Raw genomic sequence first — 23,353 nt, 5'->3', positions numbered from 1 at the left:
GATCCACAAAATTCTCAAACTAGCTTTTTTCAGATTTGAGCTCAAATGTGCACCAATCCCTTGGCTACTGCAGAATTACCTCCTGAGTGGTTTAACCTGTGCCCAGGGCCCTATTTCAGGAAGCCGGTTTAGTGCAAACTCTGAGTAAGTATACCCCGAGTTAACGAAAACTCTGGGTTTTCGGTTTCACAAAGGGAGTTTAGATTAATCCTGAGTGAGTTACTATGACGACACACTCCGTGAAGCTAACCTGCCCCCTAGCAGGTTTACTTCAACTAACCCTGACCTTCTCCGCCTCTTTGTCGGAAACCTGACTGTAGGAAGTGTCAGACATGGCGTGTCCCTTCCTTGAAGGGCCAGTAGATGTTGAAGCCCAAATTCTCCGCAGAGCTCTCCGCCGGGAGAGAGTGATTAGAGCGCGTTCGGACATTTTATCATTTCCTGATGATTTCCTGTGTGAACGTTACCGTTTTTCAGCACAATCTATAATTTATTTGAATAACATCCTCAGGCCTAATATTGCTCATGTGACACATCGCGGACATTCTCTCAGTTCTGTACATATTATTTGTATTGCACTTCGGTTTTTTGCAAACGGGAGCTTTCTGTATAATATTGGTGACGCTGAGCACGTTTCCAAGGCTACCGTCTGTCGGGCAGTCAGGAATGTTACAGTTGCACTGAAACGTCTCCTGCACTCGTCTGTGGTGTTCCCCGGTCACAGACCCACAAGATTTATCAAAGAGGGATTCCACAAAATTACAGGTATCAGGACGAACGAAACTTAATTCATGATGTGGTGATACTTGAACTACTACTTAAATGTTACATTTATTCTCACGGTTCCCAGGCGTGATTGGCTGTATAGATGGCACTCACATTCCAATCATTGCTCCTTCAGTAAATGAAGGAGACTATGTGAACAGGAAGTCTTTCCACAGCATTAATGTACAGGTACATAGTTCCCTGTAGCATTTCAAACTAACAAATTATTTCATTATAGTAATGGATGCTAATTTGTGTTCTCTGCACTGTGAAGATCATATGTGATGCTGCCAACATTATCACAAATGTAGAAGCCAACTGCTCAGCCTCTGTGAGTGGTGGTGGTGGAGGACCCCCACCTGTTTTTCAGGCCTCCGCTTTTTTTTCTGTTGGCTATAACGGGTCACATTTGAGCATACAGAGTAAGCAAATATGTACTTGTAATGTGCTCAGATAATTTCAATAAGTGCTTACAGAAAGAAAATTAATGTAGCCTCTAACTGCAATTGATTTACATCGGACAAACAGACCGAGCACTATGGCTCATAATACAATTACACCTTACCTGTTTGGACTATATTTTTATATTTCATTTTTACTCGCCGCCAGGAACGTTTGGGGCCTGTTGGGTTGCACCTGTGCTCACATCACATCACAAAATAAAATGTATAAAATAAAAAATAAAATAAAATATAATAAAATAACGTGTTAAATGGGTGGAAATCCCTAGATCAATGTTTAAATTAACACTCACGCATTGACTCTGTCGGCTATGTTTTGCCATGCATGCTCCCTTTCTTTTGCAGCTGAGGCTGTGTTACTTTTTTTCCGCAAAATTAGCATGTTATCGGCATATGCTGCCATCAGAATTTCGGCCTCAAGCGCTGTAAAATACATTGACCGCGCCTTCTTTCCCTCCGTCTCCATGGTGACTCGCTTAATCTGTGCTCCACTAATCAGGGCTTTATGTATCCTCGTGCGTGCGCTTAACTTGGGGTTAAAGCAACTCCGCGTTGACTGAACTAATTGTTATCAGCCTTTCTGAAACCGAATATTCCGAGTTGGACAGTTCGGGGTTACTCAACCCTGAGTATCGTTTTTCACTCTGAGTTTTCTAAACCGGCTTCCTGAAATAGGGCCCTGGTTGGGAATAGCAGCTTTAAATAATCTGTTTTCTCCTCCTTATGTCATTCATTAGAGCCACACAGATAATAAGCAGTCATGTGATGTATCGCTTTCACACTTTACAGATGAAACTGCAAGAAACTAAACGTGTATAATTCACACCTTGACAAGTTTGTGTACGAAGCAATTTTAATTTATGCACAGTAACACAAGCAAACATGTAAAAAGAGTTAGTCGCAACTAAACCATTGAATAACCTAATATTTGGTTATACACTCTGAACAGAAAGATCTCAACTTAATGATTGAATGTCATCTTACAGTATATGAGTAGCACTCCAGTTGGGTTTTCAGGAGAACAGTAGTTGCTACTTTGCACCATCTGTACAGCAAATGCCTGCTCTCACAAACACTTAGCTCAGAAGCCAAAGAATAATAATGAGCACTATCAAAATTCAAAAACATTTTTTTTACAAAAAATATATAAAAAGTACAATGACGAGGACGAAACTTGATGCAGGCTGAAATGAATACTCCCAATTACTTGCCAGAACGTACATAAACCTTTTTTTTTTAAAGGAAAATGTTCTTTTAACACTTGAGACACCGAATAAATGTATTTAGAAAACCCGCAGACAGGGGATTCAAATTGAACTTCCTGTACAAAACAAACAAAGAAAAACATGTAATCTTTAAAAGCAAAATGAAAAAGAGAAAATAATTTTACATTGAAAGTTTAAACACTTCTAGCTGCTAGAGGAACGAAAAGCAAACTAAAGAAAAACATGGACAAACTTGACCACAGACTTCAAATAACTACATCCCGATTCTGGGGCTGGGGGTAGATATTGATCTGCCTGGAGACTGCTGCTGCAGTAAAGCCACCAGGCATCACCGCAGCCTTTGTTTTTTTTTATGACATCCAAAACCAGCCCTGAATCTAAGCCCAGCAAAAAACCCCAAACATCAAAATGCCCCCTACACCATGGAATGCGATCGATCATGCAAAATCAAACCGAAAGGCAGAGAAAACACATCAGATGAAGTCATGCAAAGCAATTTGTGGTTATTTCCAATCATTACAAATACAGGTCTGTTTTAGAGGCGTCACAGGAAAGTTAAAAGGGATACGGTTCCCAAAGTCTCGTTGACGTGAGTTCTTCTTTTTCCCTTCTTAGTTTTTTGTTGTTTTTTTGTTTCTTTTGTTTTTGTTTAATCCACATCAGGAAATCCAGTTGTCTATTTCTCAGTAAGAGTCAAGGCAAGATATACCCCCAAAACACGAGCTTTCCAAGTGTACCTCAAGGCACCTGAGAGAAAGTGGGGATTTCCCTCTGTTGGCAACACTGTGTGTCTGTGTTTAATTACATACCAGCTGCCATAGAGTCTCAGAGTGGGCTTGTCCCACGCGTGGTGTGACGAATCTCAATACAAAGCACAAAGAAAAGAAAAAAGTCAGATTTGATGATAAGGTAGGTGTCGAGGGTTAATAGTCATCGTAGGTGTTGAGGTCGGTGAAGTATGCATTGGTATAGGTCTTCCCGGCAAGCTGTGGGTTGAAATACTTATTTCTTTCCTCCAGAATCAGATTGTTTTTGTTGAAGGCCTGTGAACATAAGAAGAAAAAAGAGAAGAAGGAGAAGGAAGGAAGCTGAGTCAGTACGGACTTGTTTCCGACGCATGGATCGAGTGATTATTCAGCCCAGATGGCAAGGTAAAAGCAAATCCATCTAGCAACCCTCCCCGAAATAAAAAAAGGGAGCAACACAAATCAATGAGGGGCTGCTCAGTGAATGAAACATACTTTCCACAGTGCAAGGTCAAAGCATTTGCAAACAGGCTGGAAAAATGATAAGCCACCACAGGGCTAAATTATTTTGATGCGCATCCGTATGTCCACCTCTGTCATCTCTAATACACAGCATCAGCAGTTTTTATGGCCCTTGGATTGTTGGTCCTCAGGACAATCTAAGCCATAAAAATTGATCATGTGAGAGTCACTTTTCTGTTAAACAATAAGGATGAGCCATGGGGGCATCTTCTCTGTCCCCGCGTGACATGGTAAACATGGAGTGATGCCTCTGATGTGGTGCTCAATACAACATCAGCAATTTGGCAAATAGATGTGTTCATTTCCAGTCTGCTGTAGTGGAGTGTGTGCTGGGAGTCCCTTGGGGGCAACCGTAATTGAACACTTGATGATGCTGCGTTTGCAGCTGATGGATGCTTCCGACTGACACTGATAGGGAACAAGTGTGCCGGACAAAAAACTCATATATTTTGCTTCATTCCCATTATGTGATTTGCACACAAAGGGAATGCAATCAACTCTCTTGCCGCCCCGGAGACGGTTATGTGTCTCTGCAGGTGGCCCCATGGCTGCTTTCAAACAGATGTGCTACGATGCTTGTTAGCATCACCTACTTCATCTTGCCTTAAATGCTTTTAATTGGCTCAGGAGTGATTATATTTGTATGTATTTGTAAACAAACGTATCTTTAACTATAAAGTAGAATCAGTGAAAGAGAGGTAACAGAGGAGTTTAATAAAAGAACCCAACAAATCAAAACCATCAAGTAAGAAACAAAACAAGGAATACGGACACGGAAAGAAAAAAACATGCACATGGAGGCGCTTTTAAGAGAAACATAAAGATGGGATACACTGCCTTCTCACAAGCTGCGAAGGAGAAGGGAGGGTTTCGTGATGGAGGGATGAAAAGGGTCTGAGCAGAGAAAGAGAAACTAGAGTACTGTACTCCAACCTGCCACACACAGGAAGAGCCACAGGAAGTGGAGGGGCGGGGCACGGTGGGGAACAGGATGTAGCAGTAGTAGTAGCAGTAGCAGAAGTAGTAGTGGTTTGGGTCAAATTGCTGTTGGGGGGGAAGAGTCAAAAGGCGAGATGTTGTAGAGGTCAGTGGTTAGTAGAAAATCTCCAGTCCACGCATAGACACCCCCATATTAGAAGAGAGAGGCTGGTGCATGGCGGGGTCGTCCAAGGGCAAGAGTACCGACACATCTGGCTGCAAGGAGGAGAGGAACGGGCAAGAGTCATCTCAGAGAAACCCTAAGGCCATATTCTGTTTTACAGGAAGCCTGGAAATATGATACACTGTACATAAAAGTGCAGCTTAACGGTGAGCGTTGCGATCATAAACTATACAGCTGCAAATACTCCAGGACACCGGTATGAAGTGTGTCTGTGATACACTGTGCATAATAACAACAACGACAAATGCATCATCAACATCAGGATCTGAGCCAAATCTGCTAAAATACGACGTCAGGTGTTCACGAGTCCTTCCTGTACACACCTAAAAGAAGCATGTTATGGTTTTGCACACTTAATGGTTGAAAATTCACTGCAACATCTGAACTGTTTAGGCCCACAGAGAGAGGGCTGGAGGCAGAATGTGCTTCTGGAAAATCACACATTATTCAATTGTCAGGCACCTCCTTTTGTATTTTCGCATGGAGTGTCTATATTCATATCCTCCTCTATCTGCAACTGCTCTAACTGAATTATGCTCTGTGCTCCTGACTCTAATTGCATGACAGATGAAGCTCCTCACACCTTCATTTTGCAACGAAATAACATTCAGAGAAGTTTGCTTCGAGCCAGCGGATCTGTTCACATTCTGACAGTTATACAAAACATTTTCATAACTGTGAAGTGGTTTTGCAAACAGAGATCCAGGTATTCACTTAGTTCATAATATAGACAGTTTCTGATAGTGAATGTGCCCCCTGATGGTGTACAGCATCAAAAAACCTTTGCAAAGGAACGCAAAGCTGTTAAAAAAGTGCTTATTTATCTGGATTCCTGTAGTATCATACTGACTGTTCAACTCCTGAAGATAAAGATGTTCAAATAACTGTTCACTAAGTCCTCCCTCACAATAGTCACAACCTGATCACAGCTAACCAGCTAATCACAGGAGGTATGCCAATCATAGACTGTAATCAAAACACGGATGAAATATCAATTCCCTCTAATGGCCAGCAGGGGGTGACTTTTCTAGTTACATAAAAAAGTCAATAAAACACTATCACTTTATTTGTGACCTATGCAAACACTTGAATCTGTGAGTCTATGGCTTCAAATACTAATTTCAAGTCTTATTTAATACAGTATGGTGCTTATTTTTTAGAACAGGGATATTTTGTGATTAATAAATTGCTAGCTTATGAATGTTGTTTTTCTCAGTCAAACCCATCCCCTAGGCTTCAAAATATTTCACAAACCTGTGAGTGACCATGTTGATCTTATATCCAGTCTATAGTGGAATAACCTTTGGATATTTCTGCATTGGAAACCAGTGTGTAGAACTGATACTTTTCATTTATAATGTCTACACGGTGAGATCTTTATTATTTTATTAGAGGCATCTGGAGGTTTTCGTAATTTAGATTTAACATTTAGATTTAATGTTTAACATTTAGACTTAACGTTTAAAATTGTGTTATAAATATGAAAAGTTGCAAATATTTTACTAAATGTTGTAAAAAATGACTTGAAAAAACATGTTTTTGGAAGGTTTAGAGCTAAATATGGAAAAATGTTGCCGTTAATTTCAGCATGTTTCACTTTACAAGTGACGCTCCATAGGTTTTTGAATAAAAAAAGCCATTGTTTAATATGAAATACCCTCTCTGATGTGTTTACGTATGTCTGAAATCAAGCTCTGAATGGTACACACAGGCGCTGTGTGCGTCAGTTTACAAACTCATAACCTCAGCCAGCAATACCTGAGACGTTATCACATGACCCAAACACAATGGTTCTATAATCATCCTCTATTGTGAAGTTAAAAGTGAATCCTGCAGTTTGAAAGAAAGTTTGAAAGAAGTTTTTAATGAGATGTCTATATGGGCATACAGAAGTCACCAATTTCCTATCCGGTCGTTAAGTGATGACGTGACGTATCCTACTTCTGGGCCTAAAGTATTCTGCGTTTAATATGGCTTTTGTGTTGTTAACATGTTTAATGTTTTGTATTTTCTTCTATTTAATCTCAAAAAGCTCCTAAAACAGTCAGTGATCACTGTTGACCTCCCTCGGCTTTTATTACCGCTAATCATTTATTTAAGCTCAGTTTTTAAAATCTTAGGATGTAACTACAGCCCAGCCCATGCAGCAGTATATGAATGACTAACCTCGTATTGTGGATGGATTATCTCAGTTGTTCTCCTGGCTGAAGTTTGGTCCTTTTACAGCATCCTGCCATGCGATTACATTTGTTCCTGACCACCGAGAACACTCACGTTAACTTTTATCGAGTGGAAAAAAAGTTAGCTTGTTTATATTATGCTAACATAGCTGTGTCGCTAGCGGTCACGTAGCACATCATTACATACCAGCTAGCCAAACTTCAGTAAGCCTACAAACGTCACTGCTGTTTAGTTTTCTGTCTTCATTTATGTTGGAAGTGATAACAGAGCTGTACGTTTTAATTTATTTCCAAAACCCCGCAGTCAGGACATGCTATATTGTATTTAGATAGAAGCTAGCGAGCTAACTTCCTGCTAACTTCTAACTCCGTTAAATGTCATAAATTCCGTTTTCATGGATGCCTGGATGTTAAACTCAATTGTTACACCTGGTAGAGCAGAACGCTGATCATTTTATTAAAGATGGAAGACTTTAGAGAGTTTTTCAACTCTCAGTAATGCCATAGTGATCGTTTGATATATGGACCTGCAGCGGAGTTTAGGCCCAGACACGGCTAGTGACGTCAGACTTAACGACCGGATAATCATCCTCTATTGTGAAGTTAAAAGTGAATCCTGCAGTTTGAAATGAATGCAAGCTACGCTGAAAAACAGATTAATGCTAGAACTAAATTACACTTTATTATACTTCAGACGCCTGGAAATGTGAAGCTGCTTTCGCGTGCGGGCCTGACATCGAGGACCTTTTTGTTTCAAAAAACAGCTACTATTTTTTGTACAGGCTGAACTGCAGTACATTTGCTAGGAAATGCTAGGAATGCTAATGCTAAAACTGTGTGCATCACTGGTTGACATGTTTACTTGAAACATAAAGTAGTACTAAAAACATTCCTTGTTTGTGCCAAAACAACAACTTTTACATCTAGAATAGCTGCCTATCTCTAGTGAGCTCCACTAGACTATCTTTTAAACCTTTAATAAAGAGCACCGGGAACCTGGAAAAGCCCAGCTGGAGTATGGGGTATCTGTGGACAAATAGTAATCAGCTGCCCAGTCTGGCAGTAAAGGCCTGATCTAGATGTGGATAAGAGGCTGCTTGTGCGTTGAGACTAGCTGGATCTCCTTCACTGGCTCTCACACATCTGACTTTCTGCCTGCACTTTAGGATGTAATAATGACACAAAGAAGCAGGCAAATGTGCAGATGCAAAGCCTCTTCACCGACTTCCTACTCGCTCTAATAAGTAATTGCACTTTTGTATGTTATGAGAAAGCAGTGTATGACCACTGACACAGAACAGTCGCACACTGAGACACACAGCAGAGGCACAGGGAGTGAGGATGAACGCACAGCTGCCTATCTGTTACACAACTAGAGAGTGTCTGAGCATGACAGGAGGTGGCGTGACAGTGAGAGTCATGCAGTAAGAAGTGCATTTAATCACAGCTGACACCCGGGGAAGAGGCAAACCGTTGCTCACTGACTCAGAGTGGGGACGTCAGCTGATTAAGTCAAACAGTAAGGAAATGTTGCCTGTAAATAGCTCGACGTTTGTCAAGCGTGACCCGCGGCGAACCCGGGGCAAATAAAGTCTACAGACCTTGATGGCTTCCACGGTGTCGTACTTGTCCAGTTTGTTGATGTGGTTGGTGATGCTGGTGTTGAGCGGCGCGGCTGAAATGGGATGGATGACGGTGGCATCGTGCGACTGCTGCTGGTAGCGCTGGCAGTACGAGTAGACCAGCAGGGTGACCAGACAGCCAAGAATGGAGCTGCTGAGCCCCACGGCAATCATGTGGAAGAGGTTGAAGTCTGGAAGGAGAGCGAGAGGCTGCGGGTAATTCTCTGCTGATTCAGACGGCAGAAGCGCAATTGAAGCAGCAATTCATACGGTAACCACGGAGTGTCTTACAGTAAAAAAGACCCTTCTGTATCGCTGAAGAAAATAGATAATCTTTTGTTGCTGCTATTTTTTCCCCCCTTCTTTGTTTTGTGCAAGAAGAAAACAATCTGTCATGGAGATGACATGCTCTGTTTACACACTGTGTGCACGAGAAAAGAAGATTAAAGAAAAAATATAAACGCTTAATAGATGCTATTTGCTGTACCCTTTGCAACACTGTAACAGCTATTAAATTCAAATTTATCAAATTCAAATTTTATTTGTCACGTACACAGTCATACACAGTACGATATGTAGTGAAATGCTTGGACAACTGCTCGTGACCTAAAGAAAACAAAAAAGGAAAGGCTATGAATAAGATAGCAGCTGATAATAGCAAATGAGTCATCATTTAAGTACTCACTTAACCTTAGTCTTAACATAATAATACATTTAGAATTTGATGAGTGCTCAGAATATGATAGTTTGAAATTAGAGCTTTATTTATGGCAGAAAATAAGCATTAAAAAAAAAGCTAACATAAGATCAGCTCTGCCCACCTTCTTCTTTCCTGCTTCTTGGATGTATGTACTTGAGAGTTTCAGTGCGGCTAAGCAGGATTGCAAAGCTATCTTGTTGCCCATGATATTGTACGTGTTTTCTGCCAGGTGCTATATCCCCCCTCTCTGTATCTCACCCCCTCTGTCACACACACATATAAATTACCTCCACAGCGCCTCTCCTCCTGACTGGAGCGTGCGATCGAGACTTCTGGCAAAGGAAAAAGAAACAACAAGAAAAGGCAGAGGTATCAGGGACACAGCCAAACACATATACTCTCCCCTGTTAGCATGACAAAGTGAACCCTTGAAGGTGAATGTGGGGATGAAAGCTGCGCTCAATACGGCACAGATTATCGTGAAAAACTCCACAAGCTAATCACAGCTGTGGCACCTGGAGTGGTTTATGAAAAGTATCAGCTCCCATTAAAGGAAATGAAGTACAAGACATTGCTAATGAACCCTAATGGACTACCTTTCCCATAAAATGGGATGGATGATAAGGTATAAAGGCAAATGGGCAATTCTACAAAGATCTGTGAAGGTACTCGTGAGTATTATACGCCTGCTAATTAATACAGAAAAGGTTACAAATCCATGTTTCAATCAAATGTTTATTCTGTCTGATAACTAATGATCCCTGAAGTTTCTAGACCCGGGGACTTTACTCGTGAATGGGTAGCTTTTGCAGACGCAGCCGTCCCAGTGTTCCCTGTAACACAATGTGAATAACATCAGCACAAGAATCCTCAGATAAAGGGAGAAGTTTCACTGATCTCCGTGTAGCAGAGATCGATACTTTTCTGTGTCTCACATTACTGGCTGTCGATAGGGAGATGCCTGTCTAAGCAGATGTCAATACTGATGGTGTGTGCGTGAGATAATGTGCATGTGGTTTTACAGTAAGTATGCTGAGGTTTTAAAAGGAAAGGATTTTCCTAACTTCTTAAAGCTCTGTAAAAACCTCCCTCTCATAATCATTTAACCCCTCGGTTCAGGAAACATCTTAAGATGTTTCCAACCACCATGAGTTGTTCTTAGGCGCATTAGCCATTTTTCTCTTCTGTCTTACTTCCATCCCATATCATGTTTGCTTTCTGCACCCATTGATCTTGTAAATTCTCTTTTGTGTCTTGCTTTTTTGCACATATTTGTGACATGACTTGCAATGCAACGTGTATGGCACTTTAATCAACTTCAGTTGTTTTCAAATGTGTTGCATATGCAAACTTGATTTGATTACTCTCAGCTTAATCCTATCTCTAAATCAAAGTAGGATTTTATCAACAATAAATAGACATTATTTTCATTTCATTTATTTATTTCACACTTGGAAATACAAGCTAAAATGGTTTTTAACCGGGATGAATGATCATCAACTAACCAGTTTGAGTTAGTGGGGTTACATTAAGCCCTGATTCAGAATACCCTCTGCTAATGTCGCAGCTTTGTCCTGTTCTTTGTTTTTTTATCAGTCGACAGGTAGCATTGAACTTGCCAACACAGAGCAGCCTGAAATCACACCTCTCTCTAGGACTGCCCAGCTTTAGGCTGCAATAAAAGAACAATGTGTTCCTTCATTTAGTGTCATCTAAATGGATCATCAGCTTGTGAGATTGCTGAATTTCCATTGAACATGCAGTTTTAATGACAATACACAATAAGTAGAAATCAAAGGCTATGTTAAGAACTCTTGAAAACATAAAAAGCTGATTGAAGAATAACCAGTTATTTTCCTGATTAGGACAATAATTTTTGGAAGATGAATCTCATTATTTTCAATATTTTAAACCTATAAAACGACCATCTAAATGAAAAGGTGCCACTGCTTTGGGTAGCTGTAAATTGATGGGACGGACTTCTAAGATTGCCCTTAGACAAAGAGGGCGGGATGTATTTGAGTGTATCCTTGAGACAAGTCCCAAAGCACAACAATACACCAAACAATTAATATGCTGCTGTGCTGCTGACAAGAATCTAATCAAGGTTTACTGAATGACAGCAACTTATAGTACAGTAAAATTAGTCTTTATTCTAACTACTGAGTCCTGTCCTATTTATGGGGGTCTATCTATGCATGATAAACATGAGTATTTTTGAATTGGGAGAGCAGAAACAGCTAAAAATCAAGACTGAACCTGAGAAAGGTAGTCAAATAAAATATAACTGCAGCTTATAAGCATGCCTACACACAAGCCTACCTAATATTAGATCTCGACTGATAATAATAAAGTGATACTGAAACTTCTGTCGTGCACGTATAGATTCTGTCGGTGAAGTTACGTATATTAAATAAACCTCAAAGGTGAAGACTCCTACAAACAGCTGTGAGCAAAACACAAAATGTCTTCTCCTATTTTTTTAACCTGTAGTACATTCAATGGCAAGAGAAGACATCTACTGTTATTTGATATGAGATTTGTTTAGGCAGCCTGAGACTGTGAGACGGAGCCTGACGGTGGGCGTCTCTGCAAGTTGGCAGCCCCGGTGAGCAGTTAGCTCCCTGTGTGCAATCAATAACGTCTATCTTATTTTCTTGTACCTAACATTCTGCTCAACTATTTTGAATTGACATTTAAGAAGTTGTTAATAAGTTGTTCACAAGTGGCAAAAACACTCCCACACGCTCTTGCCTTAACAGTATAACTATTCTCATTAGGAAAGAGCTTTCAACATTAAAGGTAATAATATCATTATTATGGAAACACCACATACAGAGAGGCAAGCAAAAATACCTCATTGACCGGATACAAACAGCATGCAGGAGCAATTTCTTCCATTTGAGAAATGCAAAACTGCTTGTGTAAGTGCTTTCTGCATGGCCTGACAAGACTCATAGGCTCATAATGAAACTAATACGGCAGCAGGATTGTTGGAATGGGTGGAGGGACTGCCCTTAAGTGTAGCACCCGAGTTCACGCCCCCACCTAATCACCTGCCGTACTCAAGAGTCCTTGAGCAAAATACTTATAACCCCAACCATCCACGAAAGCGCTGCCCTGTCGCTGAACCTGACCTCTGACACGAGACGGGTCCCTTAGAGGGATCAATAACGCATTTCATTATCATGGGATTCTTGCAAATGAACTCAATTGCTGCTGTGGGCATATGGTGGTGGGTAGTGAAGAGCGTGTGCGTGTGTGTGTGTTTAAACTTGTGTGTTAGGTCATGCATGATTGCCCAAGATTTTTCTACACAGGAAGGAAGGAAGGAAGGAAGGAAGGAAGGAAGTGTGTGTGTGATCACCTGGTATAAAATTGGAGTCAGGAGAGCACGGCCTGGTCTCGCTGCTGTTTCCTAAGCACTGGTTTCCAGTGGGGAAAAGGACATCACAGTGACGCACACGCAGCTGGGCGCCGCTGGAGTCACAGTGGGACCACTCTGACCAGCTGGACCAGCTCTCTGGAAACGGCAATGACAGCAAACCTCACACACAGCCTGCCCGATGGGTGTATGTGAGTGTGTGTGCTGCACTGGATGAGTATTTTAGTGGTGCATTGGGTGCCCTCTGAGGGGCTCAAAGAAACTAAAGAAAATAAACAATGAGCCTGTGTAGCTGCTTATCTTTAAGGTGTGTGTGTGAGTACCTGGACAAGGCTGCGTGTTGCACAGTGCCTCCTCAGTGTGAAGACCCAGGCAGATGTCCCCACCGTAGGCTGGCAGGGGGTTGCTGCAGGTTCGTGTTCTCATGTAGTGACCCCCTCCACACGTCACTGAGCACTTGGACCACGAAGACCAGCATGACCAGCTGCCGTCCACTAAACCGGGGATATCAGTGGCACATTTTTAATATAAATGTGAGGTGATATTATAAAGGCAGCAGGAAAGAGTCACTAAATTCTGCTGTTTCTGGTTTTCTAATAAAACGGTTGCTAAAAATGAGGGTTTTCATATCTCCGAGTCCTTTACAACAGACAGTTTCAATTGAAGTCACTCTAATCCATTTTGAAACACCAATGATTGATACACACGTACGAGGCACGGAGAACATGTGCTTGTGTCTTGAACTGAAAGAAGCTGGGCTTCACCCAGCTGTTACAGCAAAGGCCTGACCTCCCTAAACCGTTGGAATAACACTCTCTCCTGTGATTAATAAAGATAAATGAAGCATCACAGTCCGCTGCATGGCTTCTCTCTTCGTGTGATGCCAAGCCAAACAACAGACATTTAAAAGACATGAATATTCAGGCTATCAGAGAAGACGTGCTGCATAAATAGGTGGATGAATGGAGAGAACGAAGAGAGGGAGAAATAAAAGGAGAGGAATAAAGAGAGCAATAAAAATGGTGTAATCTTTACACATGAATCACAGCAGACGCAAATATCCTTTGCCAGTCATCTGGATAAAACCTCACTTCATTGTAGCAGAGAGAAATCCCCTTTTCGATTGCTTTTAAAGACTTGGAGATGGCTGGCAGCGCTGTGCAGGTAATTGAAGTTGCCGATGCTTTTTGTCATCTCGGTGTAATTTCTCTATCACAGAGTGACACATAAGTCGATCCCTGGCCCTCGATGACGGATCGTCTCATCTCGGGTGCAGACTCAAGAAAAACCTGGATTCATTTGTTTCCAAAGCAGATGGATTGTAGGCATTGCGCTTTACCCCCCGTCTCCTCTGCTCCTTCACAGCAAACTAACCAAAGGAGGATTAAAGTTGGTCTTCCAGCCTGGCTTGGATACCTCGAAATAATGTCTCACTTTGAGAGGGGTGCTAATTGAGTGTGCATTAGTATTCATTGCTGCTCAAGTCGTTTCCTTTGGGGGACAGGAGCGCAGAGCTGTTCATCAACATGTTGTAGCTGTGGTATTATTCCAGTCAGCGTCCCAGAAAAAAGTGTACTACATGTATTAACACAGTGCAGGAAAATCAAAGCACATTCACCCAACGTTTCACTCAAGGGCCGAGCACCTGTGGCAACCTTCCTCCAGGAGAAACCAAATCAGATTCTCTGAGATCCATCCAAAGTCCTCATCTGAGCTCGCAGCTGATAACAGCTTACCCTATTAGCGAGAATGGTCAAGCTGTTGAGGAGCTGAATGGTGTCTGCTTTCACTGAATGAATTAACAGGCTGTAAAAATAGTATAGATGGCCATTCACTCTCTTGTCTCTTTTGCTTGCTTGCAGCCTGGCAGCAGTTATGAAGACAGATCGCGGGTGTAGAAGACGATGCGCCGATCCGGGCTTTTAGCAAGATAGCAAAGCCGTTCTCCAGGGGGGCTTGATTAATAATCATCCAAGACAACGTCCTGCTTGTCTGCTTACCGCCTTTGCAGGATACCAGGTGTGCTTTATGCCAAACTAAGCAGTGGATTTCCATTTAAACAGCTTACTTTCCTTGTCAGACAGAGTATTCTTTTAATTAGAAAGCTTCCTCTTGCCGTCTTCCACTAGAGGAGTGTTGAAAATGCATTGTCTCAGGGCTTTTCACAACAAAATAAGGCCTCCCATAGCTGGCAGCACAATTACCCAGGAATGTAATTACACAGTGGAGCGCCACAGGGATTGTCTCTTTGATTCTTGGCGTAAATTGAGGTCTTCGTCACACCTCTTATCTGCAACTGATTTCTTTTGTGGTTCCTGATAATTTGGTCAGTGATTTTGTCTTTGCACTTCTTATACATTAATCACACGAAAAACCCGACCACAACAAAAAAGCCGAAGCCCGAGTATCGTGTGGAGGAGTGTGTGTTTAAATGTGTGACTGAAAGTCTTTTTTCTTTTTTTAAATCGATGCATGCCTTTGTTACTATAAAATTAACTGAAATCCTCTCATGTATTTAACTGTACAGAATATGTTTGTGGATTTCTTACCTGGACAAGGGGTAATGTTACACTCTTGGTACTCCTGTGCCGGCCCCAAGCAGGTCTGACCTCCATAACGGGGCTCTGGGTTACTGCAGGTCCTCTTTCTGCTTCGGATTCCCCGGCTGCAGTCTCTGCTGCACTGAGACCAGGAACTCCAGGATGACCAGGCACCGTTTACCGTGTGGCTTGAGATCCTCCCCAGACGAAGCACTTCTCCTAAACAACACATGCAAGTGTGACAAAACTCTCATCAGTATCTAAAATTGTGGTATTGTTAGTGTTTCTCATTAATGAGCACTGCTGTTTGCAGGAAGAAAGCAGATGGCTGTTCTCACTTACTAGCATCAATGTGCGCATCTATTTTCAACAGCAATAAGCGGGCAGAGAGTCAATAACCACTCTTGACAACAGTGTATGTGCCTTTACTATTAGAGTTGGGAGCTACAAGCTTTAGCTCAATTTGTGCTGAAAGAGTCTGGACCACTTCCTGGCTTGTGGTGTTTTTCAATGACTTTCTGCTGTAAAGCAATTTGAGGGATTTCATCAAATGATAGGAGCTTCTAAAGGCTGTCAGTCTTAGTGTGCTGTCTCAAACAATGAGTCAGGAGCACAGATGCCAGTTTATCCATTCCCACTAATGTGTTTGAGTAATGCAGGTAGCATGGATCCAGGAATGCTGGTATCTTTTTTTTTTTGGGTAGGTTAGTCCCCCAAATCTGAGCAAACAGATTTGCTGATACCTGAAGGTAGAGCTGGGCGATAGAACGATAACGATATGTATCGCGATATAACTTTTACTCGATAGAGAAATTAAGCTATCCCGATAGACCTCGCTGCTCTTGTCCTCAAAAAAAAAAAAAAAAGGTCAGCCAATCCAAATTAAGTAGCGCAGAGCCGAACCAATCACAGCCGCAGCGTCACGTCGCGTGACTTGTTACTTACAGCACAAGTGCCAAGCCGCACGTGTGTTTGTTTGGGAAGCAGCCAGCGGGTAATGGAGCCAGCGCGTAATGGAGGAAATGAGCGTGACCGAAGAGAAAACAGATGATGGTTCCAATGCCGGAGAGATTGTCGAACGGAAGAGCCATAGAAGTTCCGTAGTGTGAAGGTATTTCGGCTATTTCAAGTCTGACAAAAAACAGAGTAGCGTGCACTGTAAATTGTGCCGAAAGCAAGTCTGGAAATACAATAAACTGGTGTATGCGTCACACTGTGCCACGTTATTGTTTCAGTGAAATGAATTTCTACAATACTGTTACTGTTAATTCTACTCTCTGCAGTGTTTAAATGCTTACATATACACACAGTTACTGTCCCTCCACACATACGACTCGGTTCTGCTTCTATGCCCCAGCTTTGTTTACTTTTTCCCACCGAGGCTTCTAGACTTCTGATTGGCCAACATTTCGGCACGGTTAGGAATCTAGCGCCACCTGCTGCTTTGGCATGTTCATAGCAGCGTTTTCCTTCATTTCTGCCTTTATGTGTGGACGGGATTATTTTTTAAAACGAAAACGGAAAATCTCCGTTTTCAAAAATACCCGTGTACGTGTGGACGTAGCCTCAGTCTCTGACTGGAAGCGCTAATTCGTCATTCGGCTTTTGTCAGACTAAAGTAACTGTTAAAACTGTTTGAAAAGCTCAGCTATACAACAAGGAGAGATTGAGAATTTCCTTTTAGTTCTCAGTTTATTTGATATTGAAAAAAGTTAGTCAGTTTTGTCTGTTCTTCTGTAAAACAAACTAAGATTTATTTTTAGAATTAATATTTTGTTTCTAAGTGGAATTGACAATTTAGTCTGTTTCGTTTGTTCTATTTTGAAACTTAAACGCTTTAGCGGCTGCCTTTTGTGTGGTTTGCAATATTTGCCTTTATTTATCTGAAAAAGTCTCATGTTCCTTAAGTACATCTACCCTGTTGAACTTATTATGGGAAATAAATATTTAAATAAAAACAAGCTGCTGATTATTTCACATTTTACTTGTGAGCAACGGCACATTTAAATCTTACAAATATAGTTATTTGGCTTATATCGTGATAGATATCGTTATCGACTGAAATGAAAAAAACATATCGTGATATGAAAAAATCTCATATCGCCCAGCTCTACCTGAAGGATGATTATTAATTATAGTTCTTATGATGCCAACTCTATATGATGTCATCAATTAGCCTGTGATGTCCTGTTTGGAAGACTCAAATCTGTGATTTTGGTGATTTTAAACCAGACCAGAAGGCTGTATCTGAAAGTAAAGCAGCAGTAAAACAGTTACGGTGTGTTCACACCGAACGCGATGGACGCGAATAGAGCGTCAGGTTTACATGTAAAGTCAATGGAAAGGCGCGATGACGCGCGATTGCGGGTCCCGCGAAAATTCGGAAGCAGATTTGCGTCGCGAAAACGCCAAAACGCGTGAAACGCGCGTCAGTGCAGCGCGTCTGGCGCGTTTGACTCGCGAATAAAACCACGCGCGTGAGTTTTTGTGTTGCATTTTGTGCATACGCGCGTTTCGCGTCTACCGCTCGAGTTGGAAAAATCTGAACTCCAGCGTCAAATCGCGCCGCGACAACCAATCAGGAGCCTGGTGACGTGGCTGTTACCTAGGTCAAAGGGGCAGATCCAGCCAAAGCCTTTCATACTTCAATGGAGGGGAAGGCTAATCAATGCGGTAGCAAACAACTCGGAGCTGTACAACACCAGCTGCTTTCAGTACCGAGACAGGAATAAAAAGGACCGAGCTTGGAGGAAGATATGTGAAGAGATCGGGCAACCTGGTAAGTTCATTCATTTCTCTTTTGAAAGTTTTCACTGACCCGGGGAAGCCGCACAAAAGCTAGCAAGCCACCGCTATTTTCCCACTGACGTACAAATACCGTTCTGCTTTTATGCATGTTGTCATTTAGGAATATATTTTATTGTTTATTAATAAACAGCACACAGTGGTCCCGCTGTTCATCCGTCACTGCTTTGCTTTTTCGCTGATTTTTTATTGCACAGTACAGCATTGCATTCTGCAGCCTGATTGACAAATCTCCTGCGCTTGCCAAATTTATCACGTTTGGTTTTGATAACCATCGCGTCCAATAGAAAAAACAGCACAAAAACACCCATAACTATGAGCCTCATTCGGAAATAGACACCTGCACCGTGAGGGAAAAAGGCGCACGAAAGTGGCGGGCAGATGAAGACAAACCGCGGCATAATAATACTTTTACGTTTTGCAATCTACAAAGGTTTGCACTTTGAGAATCAATTGTGAGAACTGTGACCAATGTTCATGAGTGTGGGGAAAACAGTGTATAAAGTGCGTGGCCAGGGGCTAGTTATTCTGAGAACCCCTGCAATAAATGAGGGACCACTGTCTACTCTACGATTATTATATCCAACCTGTTAACATTTAATACTGTATTGATAGAACGAACTGATTCTGCAGCAGAGCATCCCCAGTCCCTGAGCTCCTGCTGCTGCACCCACAGATATGTACAGCAAGCACTGATACCTTTTTAGTCGGTGGGTTCCCTTGTGATCACCTTTACTAAATATCTACAACCAATCTGATTATATCCTGTTATTGTTTTTTTTTTTTTTCTCAATGTTGAAATTAAAATCTAGTAGCAGCCTTCTCATTTCTTTGTGTTTTGTGCTGTTTTACAGGCCCACAGAGGAGGACGGCTCCGAGGCAGATGAGGGACGGGTCCCAGGACGGTCCATCGGCGGTGGAGCTGGCCATCCTGGAGTCCCTGAAGAGGCCACACCAGTCTCCAATGGAGCATTTCCTCCTCAGCCTTGTTCCTGCTCTGGAGAGCAGCTGGTCCTTTTTATTCCTGTCTCTCTGTAAATTCTTATATTTTATATATTTATGTTTAATGTTTTTCTGTTTGAGACTTTTAATATTATTTCAAATAAATTTTTATAATAACTAATGTCTCAGTTCTACTACACAGCAAATGTTGGCACACAACTTGACACATGTAGAATTTATTTCATATTATACTAATGACAAAATATACTGATACAGTGGGATGCAGAAGTTTGGGCAACCTTGTTAATAGCCATCATTTTCCTGTATAAATCGTTGGTTGTTACAGTAAAAAATGTCAGTTAAATATCATACAGGAGACACACACAGTGATATTTGAGAAGTGAAAAGAAGTTTACTGGATTTACAGAAAGTGTGCAATAATTGTTTAAACAAAATCAAGCAGGTGCATAAATTTGGGCACCACAAAAAAGAAATGAAATGAATATTTAGTGTATATCAATGTGTGTGTCTCCTATATGATATATGGGGTGCCTTTGTCTGGACGTGCTTCCCATCCAGAGCTGCACAGCACAGAGGAAAGTTCCAGCGCTCCTGGAATCCCTCTGTGATGGACCGCCAGTCTCCAGGTGAAGGCACAGCCATGAAGTCGTCCACTAGACAGTCCCAGATGGACGTCGCTGCCTGGGGGGTGATCTGGTTCACCGTGGACACACCGACTCTGAAACTGAACGCGATGGTCCTGAAGGAGTCCCCGGTGACAAGGAACCTGGACAAAATTGTTCAAAATCAGTATTATGTGTACTGCAGTTACAAAATACATTATTCAAATTCCAAAATACTTTTGTGATGTCAGATATAAATCACAAAACATGAATCTTACATAAAACATTTTGTAATTATAAGGATAATTACAAAATGTATATTAGATAATATCTAAAACAGTTGTGTTTTGTTTTAACTTTAACATATCATAATTTGATTGGTAGCAACTTTCACAACTACAGTGAGCCAATCACTCATAATTCCTAAACATGTCAATCAGGTAGGAATGAAGTAAGACATTAATAGAAATAAAGAGTTGTGTGTTGACATGTAGCCCTTTCCTTGCTTAAATCATTAATATTTTTGAAAAATTAATCTGTGATAAGACCTAGTTTATCAAGATAGAACCATGTAACTAGAGATGAACCAAACTGTTCAGTTTTATCTAACTCTGTTTTAATAAAGGCTGTGACCCCTGCTATAGAGTCTGACAGCTGCAGGGATTATATACAAATATTCAACTATCCCAGAATTAAACCAGGTCTAAATAAAAAGGAGTGAGTAACACTACAAAGGTTAACTCAGTGGTCCTAATGCTCTAGTTTGATATCAGCAAACACCGAGCGCATACATTGATGTGACACCACAGCCATGCTATCATGCAAACACTGATAACAGCATAAATCGAATTAAATCGGGGCTTGATGAGACCTTCTGAGTATCACTAGAAATATTATAAAGAGTCGTCTCTGTACCACAGTTTGCTTTCAGTAAACACCGACAGCATTCACTGTTAGCATAGCACATCCATGTTAGCAGTGTATAACTGGATGGATTAGCATATTAGCACAGATATCAATAAAGGACTACCGTATTAAATAGTTTTACTAACCTCAGGCAGACGGACAGGCGCTCTGCAGGTGGGATTGAGCGCCTGTAGTTGGTGTCTAGGCGGGCGATGCTGGGACCGACGAGGGAAAGCAGGTCCTCAAACTGGCCGAGTGAATGACGGTGATAGCGCTGGAATCGGCCGTCATCCAGGCGCAGCTCCTGGAGCAAGTGGTGAAACTCACCAAACTGCTCATGCCTCTGGAGGACCTGATGGACCCAGGTACGGCGAGGATGTCCTTTAAGCCGCTACTCTGCTCTCCACAGTACATAGAGAAGGGAGACTCTCTCTTCAAGCGCTAGCTCGATCTTGCAAAGATACCGGTCTGGCACAACTCCCTCCCACATTCCTCCCACATTTCATTTTGACGCGCGATGGATTTTTCTTGGACACGCGTTGAGACGCGAATGTACACGCGTCAAATTAGGGGCGTTTGGGGCGTTTTATTCGCGTCCATCGCGTTCGGTGTGAACACACCGTTAGTTGTTAGTCCTACTCTGATTTATTGTCTGTTTTACTCTACATGACACCATCATTTACAAATAGACATCATGCTCTAACAGATAGGGAAACTAGCAATTAAAATCACGAACTAAAAAGTTTTACTGAGGTCATAAATGAAGTGAGAAGTAGTGATTCTCCATAGATTTGGATCCAATTTGTCTTGTTTGTGCAGCCAAAGGAGACGGTCATAAGAAAGATTGCAGATTTAAGGCACTTTGATATTAGCATCACTTTTCATCTTTAACATACAGTCTCCAGTATTTCTCTACACATACAATGCAATTAGGTACAACGTATTAGGTGTTGTAGTCGCTTTAAATCAACAGTATTGGTAATTACCAAAATGTTTTTGTTTTTTTTATCATGGTTAATCCACCGTTATGTGCAAGCTCTTAAACTGAAGTAATATTTGTAATGCTAAAATCCAAAATTTGTTCTTATCCATGACTTTTCAAATGCACTAATTTATAAAAGAAACAGAAACACATTAAAGCACATTATGATTTTTTATTTTATTAAGATGCCAAATCACAGTTATTTCCTTGCATCCCTGAAGAGAAAAATTTGTTTTAGTGTTTGAATGCTATGCTTGATTAATTTCTGAGTTCTTAGGGAAGTCCAGCGTGGCGGCTCACGTCTAGGCATAAAAAAATGTGAATTCAATTAGTTGTTTGTCTAATAAATGACACGTATTTATTAGTTTGAAACTTTTGACTTATTTTAAAGTATTTCTTATTTGTTTACTTTTATGACAGGTGCACAGAAAGTGCTGGAAGTTGTGTGTAGTTACCTTCTTATTGGGACTTTGGTTGAAAAAGGTAAGTCATAAATCAGAAAGTAAGACTCAGGTGCCAAAAGGTTGTCACCAACTGCATCAGTATGTAACCCTCTGGTTTATGATCCAATATCTGTAAAACCAACGGCTGTCAGGGTCCTCACTCATTGCTAAAGCTAATTGGAAAATGGTAACTTGCAATACTAACACGATGACCACCGTAAACACTCCACCTGCTATAATCGGGATGTGCAAAGTCAGTGTGTGCCACACAAAACTCCTAGCATGACTCTGAGCAATGAAACTTTTAAACCTCTACAAACGCACATGCCACCAGAAATCAGCTACACAACATAACCCATGATTTTAATCTTCTCTTTAAAGATGGATTCAGCGAGAGCAGCATGCGCCCCGTCAACACGCGAACACGCTCGCTCATCAAACAACATCACTTGACTACTCTGTGTACTCTCATCTGGAATGAGTCGAATAGATGATTCCTAATGAAATATGAAACCCTAATTTCTACTAAACTGTAATTACCGCGCGCATTAATCAGCTCCTTGCTCTGAGAGAATGAGCAGAATGAGTGGAGAGAGAAAGCTTTTGGCATTTTTGAATGAAAAGAGCAAATTCGTCTGTTCGACTGAACGATAATCACTCAAACATCCGATGGAACTACAGTCACTGACCGAGCGCTCTTTTGATGATTCACTCCTTCAGAAAACTGTGCTGTGATTTTTATATTACTTTTTTTTCAGATAATAATGCAAATCTTCATTCAGTGCCTGCACCGGCATCATTCTGTGCTCCGTCTCGTTTTGCTCTTGCATTTAAATGAGCGCGAGGAGAGCGTATTAGGGCTTTTCACACAGACCGCAGATGCACTTCTGGATCACGAATCTTAGCAATTCAAGCGTGAAACCTTCCTTTTGTGTCTGATTCTCCTCTTAATCTTTTGATTTTTCTTAATTATTATTATCTCATCTATTTTGCAGACGGCCTTTCTGTAACCTTCTCTTTCTCTCTTACTTCCTTTGCTATTAACCTCCTCCTACCTTTTGTCTTGCTGCTATCTCTCCGTCCTCCAGCCTGGCCTTGCTGTTTTGTCAGCATTGCTCTTTTCACTGACAGTTATCATGGCGCGACTGCTTTATATTCTCAGGGAGAAGAGAGTGTGTTTACTTAGTGCAAATCCTCAACCTCTTCATAACTACGGCTGACCTTGGCGGTGCACAGGCTGACTCACCCTGGCGTCAAGATGGTGTGAGTGCTGACAGGCCCGTCGAGGGCTCAAGGCCCCCAGCTCTTTATCGATTCTGAGCAGGAAGTGGCATGGACAGTCC

At 41.5% G+C, this 23,353-nt stretch overlaps 1 protein-coding gene and 2 long non-coding RNA genes across 6 annotated transcripts in view; 1 reads left to right on the top strand and 2 right to left on the bottom strand.

Moving 5' to 3' along the window:
• Window positions 1-2,075: 2,075 nt before the first annotated feature.
• Window positions 2,076-23,353, bottom strand: part of sema5a (sema domain, seven thrombospondin repeats (type 1 and type 1-like), transmembrane domain (TM) and short cytoplasmic domain, (semaphorin) 5A) — a 160,662-nt gene continuing 139,384 nt past the window's right edge. Inside the window, exons 17-23 of one of the 4 annotated variants that reach the window (XR_014922272.1) lie at window positions 15,319-15,528; window positions 13,093-13,263; window positions 12,752-12,907; window positions 9,672-9,716; window positions 8,664-8,875; window positions 4,654-4,914; window positions 3,432-3,495 (exon numbers count right to left, since the gene is read on the bottom strand). Coding sequence is in view for 2 of the 4 variants with exons in the window: in XM_085468540.1 (XP_085324666.1) it covers window positions 3,376-3,495; window positions 8,664-8,875; window positions 9,672-9,716; window positions 12,752-12,907; window positions 13,093-13,263; window positions 15,319-15,528 (914 nt within the window). In the remaining 2 variants the exon portion in view is untranslated. Of the gene's footprint in view, window positions 3,496-4,653; window positions 4,915-8,663; window positions 8,876-9,671; window positions 9,717-12,751; window positions 12,908-13,092; window positions 13,264-15,318; window positions 15,529-23,353 lie in introns of all 4 variants that reach the window. The other 3 variants (XR_014922273.1, XM_085468540.1, XM_085468541.1) reach the window with 3 other exon arrangements.
• Window positions 17,588-19,702, top strand: LOC146702049 (uncharacterized). The gene is made up of 2 exons (XR_014922275.1): window positions 17,588-18,088; window positions 18,969-19,702. It is a non-coding gene; the product is annotated as an uncharacterized LOC146702049 (long non-coding RNA).
• Window positions 19,277-21,030, bottom strand: LOC146702048 (uncharacterized). The gene is made up of 2 exons (XR_014922274.1): window positions 20,732-21,030; window positions 19,277-19,843 (listed from the first exon to the last, which is right to left on the bottom strand). It is a non-coding gene; the product is annotated as an uncharacterized LOC146702048 (long non-coding RNA).

Source organism: Copadichromis virginalis, linkage group LG9 (genome assembly GCF_057382275.1).
Source record: "Copadichromis virginalis isolate Kocher_CV1m ecotype Utaka linkage group LG9, C_Virginalis_male_GT1.1, whole genome shotgun sequence".
Classification (NCBI taxonomy): Eukaryota; Metazoa; Chordata; class Actinopteri; order Cichliformes; family Cichlidae; genus Copadichromis; species Copadichromis virginalis.
The sequence above is the reverse complement of the archived record's forward strand: the minus strand, read 5'-3'. Positions and strand labels throughout refer to the sequence as shown.